Source organism: Podarcis cretensis (genome assembly GCF_951804945.1).
Source record: "Podarcis cretensis genome assembly, chromosome: 1".
Lineage (NCBI taxonomy): Eukaryota > Metazoa > Chordata > Lepidosauria > Squamata > Lacertidae > Podarcis > Podarcis cretensis.
Window position 1 is genome coordinate 113,782,984 of NC_137170.1, and position 7,784 is coordinate 113,790,767.

Consider the following 7,784-nt stretch of genomic DNA (forward strand, 5'->3'; position numbering starts at 1 on the left):
ACATCTATCAAAAACTCCCCTGACAACGTTTTCCTACACTGACTCCACAAGACACACCCCTTCCTCAAATCCTGTTGCTTGGCTTCCAGCATGGACTCCATGCCCTTACCTTTAAAGGTTGTCATGAACTTACCCACTCTAGTTTTGGTTTTTATTCCTGTAACATACCTGTTTAATAATAATAATAATAATAATAATAATAATAATAATAATAATTTTTACTTCCACTCCCCCATTTCCATCCTCAGCTGCCTAAAGGTATCTTGCTTGCTAATAGGGCTTCAACCATCCTCCCTCATTGCCTCCTATGCTAAAAGTATCTGCTTGAATATTCATGCAGTGCTACCTTTCACTCTTCACTTCTCAAAACACACCTTGTTTTGAAACCTTTGGTTTCAAATCAGCTGTAACTAAAGTTAGGTATGTATAACACCATTTGCTCACGTTCAGCTCTTCCTACCTTTGTCTCTCCCTTCCCACCCACCTGTCTTATTTTAGAATGTGAGCTCCTTGCTGGCAGAAATAGGTCTGGTGTTTCGTTTATAAAATCATGCAATGCATAATGCATAACCCAAAATAATAAAATTAGGGTGGAGACACAAGAGTGCGTGATCTTGTTAAATTCTAGGTGGGAATTCTAGGCAAGGGGGAATTATTCCCCAAGTAACCTAATTGGCATAACTACTTTTGATACAATTCTAAAGTACAACTATTCCATGGGCAGATGAATGATGTTTTGGTTATGACACAAGATTAATCCTGAGAACAAAGGACAAAAATGAAAGGACAAGACTGGGACATCAATTCAGAAACATAAAGCTCTGCCGTAGAAATAATTTCTTTAGCCCAGAAGAGCATTTTCTGTTACCTTAAATGACTTCACATTCCTGATGCAAGCAATTTATAGTATTTCATTAATACTAGTGGTAACAGAACTGTGGTGTGCAAGGTTTGATATTAGAATATGTGAAATATCTAGAAAGAAAATTTAGCGGAACATGAAATGCACGTTTTAAAGAGGTATAGGCAATGCAATTCCTTCTAATCAGAAGGAAATTCCACTGACTGCAGTGGGACGTAAGTGTGCACGAGATTGCAGCTTTAACTTATTGACTCTCCTATATGCTGGTGGTATAAGTGTATTCTTAGTTAAATAAATGGATGCCAACTTCAATACAGTATTAGTCAAGCTTGGCGATTTCAAAGTTTTAGCACTGTTCACTTAATATGAGTATAAACATGTTAAAGCAGATCACTCTCTAGGCTAGGGCATCTTTTTTTTTTTTTAAAAAAAAAAGCAAACTAAATATTTCACAGTGCAAATTACCCTAGGAAAATTACCCTAATTTGAAACAAAAAATTTTCAAAGGCAAAATTTCCCAGAAATCCCACATTCATGCCCAGAGGAGGGCTGCCTTGCTGCTTCCCAGCTATAGTATCTGAAATATCTTTGAAGACAGTTCCATGAACACTTTCCAGCACACATAAAATGTCCCAGACAGGCCAAGCTTGTACAGAGGCACTGTTTGTATATATTGGCTTTTTTATATCATGATTGTGCATGCTGCTGCCATCGTTTGCATCACCACAGCCCCATTTCCCCCCCAGTCTGCCACAATCATGCTAATCCCAGGGGTCACAAACACTGTGCAGCACCCACAAGAAGCCTATAGTTTACATAAAAGGTGAATCCTGCTTGGCCAACAATGTAGCAGAAGTCCTGCAGATGCCCAAGCTACTTGAATGGGGGTCTCTGGGGAGTGAGGATAATAAATAATAACAATAACATACCCCACCCATCTGGCTGGGTTTCCCCCATCCTTAGTACAGTGTCTAGGTTTCAACAATGTGAACAGAGGCTGCCAGCTCAGAATCCAAAATAATGTGCCAACAGGTAGACGTAGAACCTTAGGTCCAATTAAAGTATTAAGAGTAACCAAAATCCCCAGAGAGAAGGTGTGTTCAGTTGGGTTGTATGCCGACTTTGTGTGTACCCCAACTTATGAGGCAAACTGGGGTGATTGTGGGAAGGTTCTCATCTCTCGAGTGTAAAATCTGGTTGTTAACAAGGCATCTAGAGACAGACCACAGACTCTCCAATCTTCTGTATAATACCCCCAAACAGGGTTCAAAATTACCGGTAGCATTTTCCTTGGAAAATACTTTCCCACATAAAAGCAGATGTGTAGCAGCAACCCCTGTTTGGAAATATATGGACACAACACTGCACCAGATAGTTTTCCGGGTCACAGCAGTTCATCTTGGCAGTGATGACACTGCTGTTATATCTGTCAAAGGCAGCTGAACTTGTGAAAATACTGTCATTTAATAATGTCCCATTGCAATACATAGAAGGAAAGGGAGGGCTCATGCTCAGCACTCGAAATGTGCGGTATCAGCCTTCCCCAGTCTGGTCCCTCTCCAGATGTTTTGGACTAAGATGCTCATAATCCCTGACTGTGAGCCATGCTGGGTGGGGCTGATGGGAGTTGGAGTCCAAAACATCCAGAGGGCACCTCCTTGCCACATCCTCCCCTCTTGAGGTCTACAGGCTTCTGCAATTACTGGTAGTTTGGTTTGTTTCGAAGAAGAAGAAGAAGAAGAAGAAGAAGATCAATTGTATATTTTGGGAGCAGTGTTAGAAACTGGGATAGAAAAGCTAGGAGCCAAATGGCTCCTGGGACCTGGGTTGTGGGCGCTAAAACAGAATGTCTAGTCGCCATTGGGGGACATACCACTTTTTATTTATTCTTTTCAAAGCATAAACTAATATGTGATTCACATAAGTGACACATTGTTAATATCATATTTTTAACAGAAATTGTTAAAACATGTTTAATATAGTGTTTACAATAAAATATACTTCAGTTTTCAAAACACTCTACTCTTTATTGTTAAACTCCTTAACATATTGTCTACCCTTAACATATACTTTGAGGCTTCAAAGCACAAACATTTCAGTAATCCTTGAGTGTCAGCCAGGTGCAAAAAAAATGGCATCCAGACCTTACCATCCATTTCTAATACTGTTTAAATTGAGTAGAGAATGTAAATCCTGCTGCCTTCCAGTAGATCAGATCCACCTGACATTATATCCATCCCACAGAACAAAAAGCAGTTCCTGACCCCTGCTCTATATCATTTATGAATAAATTAAATACTACCAGTACCAATACAGATCCTTAGTGGATCCAACTTCTTACCTTCCCCTGTTTTGCAAACTGCCCATCAACTGTTTCCTGTTATTCAACCAATTACCAATCTGTAAGAGTTGCCCTCTTTTTGCAATGCTAAGTATATTCATGAGAAGCTTTAACAAAAGCTTTCTGGTAACTCCAAAAGGCTGCCAGAGCAGAACTTCCCTTTGTAGAAGCCATGTTCATTCATTCTCTGCAAGGCTTATTCTTCAGTGTTTTTAATCATTGTAGCTTCAAACATCTTTCCACCATTTTACTTGGGGCAGATGTGAAGCTACTAGACCTGTAATTTCTTGGATTCACTCGAGATCCCTCATTAAAAGCTGGTAATAATATTGGTTATTTTTCACTCCTCTGATAAGGAAGCTGGTTTCAAGAACAAGTTGTCTAATTTTTTGCTAGAAGAGCCAACAGTTTCACATATGAATCCTTTCAAAAAGCTCAGGGGTTTGCCTCTACACTTGATAATTTACTAATTTTAATGTACTGATGAACAGAATTTCATCTAGTCATTTCTATTTCACTTTTGTTTTATTGTGCCTTTCTTCAGAAAATTGGGTTGAGAACTATTTAACATCTTCCACAGTGAAGACAGATGCAAATAATTAATTCAGTTTCCTTGCAATTTTCCTAATTCATTCACCCATCTGTTGCATAATGGTCTAACTGCTTGTCTGATTTTCAATACAATGAAATAAATTATCAACCTTAATGTTTTCAGCAATATGTTCCTCATATTGCATATGTCTTAGTGTCAGTTGACTCCCCTGTCAAGTTTTGTGCTCCTTTCTATTCTCTTCATTTGGCTAACATTCAGTCTTGCATTTAGGCATTCTAGCTGAGATTCCTGCACTGCAGAGGGTTGGACTAGATGACCCTCAGGGTCTCTTCCAACTTTACAATTCTGTGATTCCATGATATGATTCTGTTACTGTAATTTTAAATAATCTCAAGAGCATCCTTTTGTCCATCCTGAGCCTGGAACCAACATGTTTAAGTTGAAAAAAACACAAGTCATAATATAATTTAGGAGGTGTGTAACCAAAGCACAACCGCTACAAAGACCTTTTTAAATTCACTGTTTGTTGTCCATGGTCATGTATTTGGCATCCAAATGTAACTCTAATGAGTAAACATGTTTGCTCCCCTCCTCTTATTTTAGCCACATTTTCAAGAGGTTTACAACACCACAGCATTAAAAGCAACAATTCTTTTGCTCAAGCTCAATGTAACTTAAACTGCTCTGTTTATTCTCCATGGAATAAAATAGGAAACATTTTGGAGCTGAAGCATCTTAACTGTAATAGTTTAGTCATATGATTATATGTTTCACAGGAATACCAGCTTCCTTAAGCACTTAAAGAAAGTGCCATGGCTTCATTATGTAACAAGCATCTAGTTGAACCTGCAGCTATGGACCTCCAGTTGTCCCTGGACTACAACTCCCATCATCCCTGCCCGCTGGAGATGATGGCTAAGGCTGATGGGAGCTGGAGTCCAACACAATATGGAGGGCCCTCAGTTGGCCATCCCTGCTCTGAGGAGTTATGGCTCTACTTAAGGCTTAAATAACAAGGATCTGAAGGAAGTACAAATCTACAGGCATCTTAGTTACAAACAAGGATTCTCAAACAAAGCTTTAATCACCAATTGCTATGGTACAGGAGCATTTGCAATGCAAGGCTGATTCTAGAAAGAAGCCAGAAACATCACATTTCTGCATATGCTACTGCCAGGAGGGGAGGGAAATGACACATTTTCTTGCTCAGCAGAGTATTCTGAAAAACAAGTGAGCTCATAGATTTTGCCAGTCATCGAAGACGTTTTAACATACACTAGCCATTTCGCACCAGCACAAATTGACTGAGCTAAGCTTAACAAACAGTATTATGTTGGAAGCTAAAGACTAAGCTAGCACATCTTTTTGGATCTTGACCTATTTCCCTTAAAAACAACAACACTGCTGTATCCAAAGAGAAAAAAACAAGGGAGAGAAAGCCAACAAGGGGAAAGGGAGAGAAGAAGAATTCTGATTAGAAAAAGAAAAAATACCATTATTTGGCATTAGAAAATGCAGACAGAAACATCAGCAGCCAGTGTTTCATTTTTGCAAATTAGATCACCAATGATGTATCACAAATCACCAGATGTGCAACTTCCTTGTTGGATGTGTCATACTCTGCACATATATTTGAACTCATGCCAAGTGAGAGCACAAGATCCATTAAAACAAAAAACAATTTTTTTTTAATAAAATGGTGAATTCAAACTCCAACTGATTTCCCTCAATATACGATGTTCAGGTAAGAAAGCTCATTTTGAACTGCAAGAAATCCCAAGACACTTTCATCTCCCTTCTAGTTAAACAACATCTCTCCATCTTTTTTTTTAAAAAGGAGTCTTCCGTGAGTAATACAAAATATTTCCCTTTCTGCGGATAGAAGGGAATGGTTGAAGGAATATCACATCACAATACACCAATGGAGCTGCTTTCAATATCAGCTTTAAAGTACAGCATAGCAGCAGCTGCTCCAGGTCAGCTATTAAATCCCCATAGAGGGAAAGGAACAGCAACTGGAGGGCTAATTCACATCCCCAAGAGGCAAGGAAGCTGCTTCATTAAACACACAGTGCCAAGACCCCCCTCCTCAGCAACACTATCCATAAATAACAAGCAGCACATGCATGGTCTAGGCTAGGGCCAGTCTTCTGGGAAGAGGAAGGGAGACTGCAGGATTTAAAGGGGAAGCAGAGGCAAAAGGACCAGAGAGAAATAAGGGAGTCCACCCAAGTGAGGAAAGCAGAGGGGAGCTTTGGTGTCAGTGTATAGGTGTAGCTTTAGAGAGGAAAGGGGAGGAGATGATGCAACCCATGGACTGGGCACATACAAACATGGCAATATGATGAAATTAATGGTGTGAATAAAGAAATAGATTGCATTATGGGGGAGGGGGAGAGAGGCATGAGGCAATATTGGGAGGGGAGAGGGCTTGTGCATTAGATGCATCCCACTCAGTGCCGTAATTGGAGGGGGTGGGAGCCGTGGGTTTTGCCCCAGGTGAAGCCTCCAAAGGGGAGCTATTGACGCTCCCATCTTGGGGGAGGGGTGTGTGCCAAACTGGGTCCTTGACCTGGGTGAAATAAAGCCTACCCTGATCCCACTGAAACTGCATCTTCTTGTTTCTGGGGAGAACACCCTGTCCTGTTCTTTCTATGTAGCCTTTTAAAAAATGAATGTCGCATTTCCAGTTGATGTAAATACCTTTTACCATTCTGATCGCACTCATCCATCTGCATGGAAGAAAAGAGACGGGTATAGTGGCAAAAGTGAAAAACGTCGGGTGGGGGGCGGGGAGAGAGGAAGAGCGAGAGATGGATGGATGGATGGATGGAGATGAGAGGAAGCCGGTCTGGGCTTGCCATGTAAACTCTGCGAGAAAGCAAGGAGGCCGTCTATAAAATTGGGCAACCTCTCCAAGCAACTCGCCAGCCACTCCAGTGAAACCGCGCTGTTCAGGCAAACCCCATACAAAACGTAACAAAACAACCCGATGCGACATTCCCTCCCCAGATCTTAAAACAGGGGAGATGCTGTGGCAAGCTAGCGAGGGCAGATCTACTACCGCAAGCCCTCCACGCTAAAGAGGCGAATGCACGGTCCCCAGGCGGGCTACTTAATACGGATGAACGGCATAAGGCGAGAGCAGAGCAGCACGCTGCTAAATACTCATCATCATCATAACAACAATCCAGATCAGAAGGTTAAAGGGAATGAATGGGTCTTTCCGTCCACTCATAAGGGCGGAGAGAAGGGATAGTGTGTGCATGCATTGCAACCCGGGGACGGGGACGAAAAGGTGCGACGCGAGGGAAAGAAATGGGGTGCGACGCAATACGGGGAAAAATGTGGGTGTTTTTTTTTCTTTCAAGCGGGAGCCTCTGGGTGCAAATACTCGCATGTTGCGCGGTCAGAGTGCGGGGAGACGTACCTGGAGCAGCGGCGGAGGAAGACGCCTCCGCCAGGGCGGCTCGCTGCGGCTGCTGCTTCGGAGGGCGCCTGGCGAGGTCGGCGGCGCCGGTGGAGGCTGCGGAGCCCGGGCGCCCCTTCAGAAACAGCAGCAGCAGCAGCAGAAACCCCGACGCGGCAGCCAGCCCCCGGAGCGAGAAGGACGGCGAGCTCCCGCGAATGCCCGGCATGGCGACCACCAGCCAGCGGGCAGCGGAGGCATATTGCGGGCCGAGGGAGGGCGGCCAGAAAGGGAAGGAGCGCGGACGCCCGGGCCGGCAGCTGAGCCGCGCGCGGCCACAGGGTCTCCCGCTCTACGCCAGTCCCCCTCACGCGCGCACACTCCCGCCCGCCCCTCACGCCCACGTGACGGCGAGGAGGAGGAGGAAGGCGAGGCGGCCGTCGACGAGGCGCCTCAGCCCGCCTCTTTGGAGAGCAGGCGCCCAGTCCGCACAAGCACGGGTCCCCTTATTTGCCCCACCCCACAGGGGCACCGCCCAGCCCGCCTTCTTCATAACCGGGGGCTCTGCTGCAGTGTTCCTGCCTCCTTCCCCAGCTGCAAGGGGCCTTGGGGCTCTCCC

The 7,784-nt window shown here is 43.7% G+C and overlaps 1 protein-coding gene across 1 annotated transcript in view; it reads right to left on the reverse strand.

The window, feature by feature from the left end:
- FAM171B (family with sequence similarity 171 member B) overlaps window positions 1-7,546 on the reverse strand; it is a 30,554-nt gene extending 23,008 nt beyond the window's left edge. Inside the window, exon 1 of the mRNA XM_079977816.1 lies at window positions 7,187-7,546. Coding sequence (XP_079833942.1) covers window positions 7,187-7,394 — 208 coding nt within the window. The 5' untranslated portion in view covers window positions 7,395-7,546. The remainder of the gene's footprint in view (window positions 1-7,186) is intronic.
- Between the last annotated feature and the right edge of the window lie 238 nt (window positions 7,547-7,784).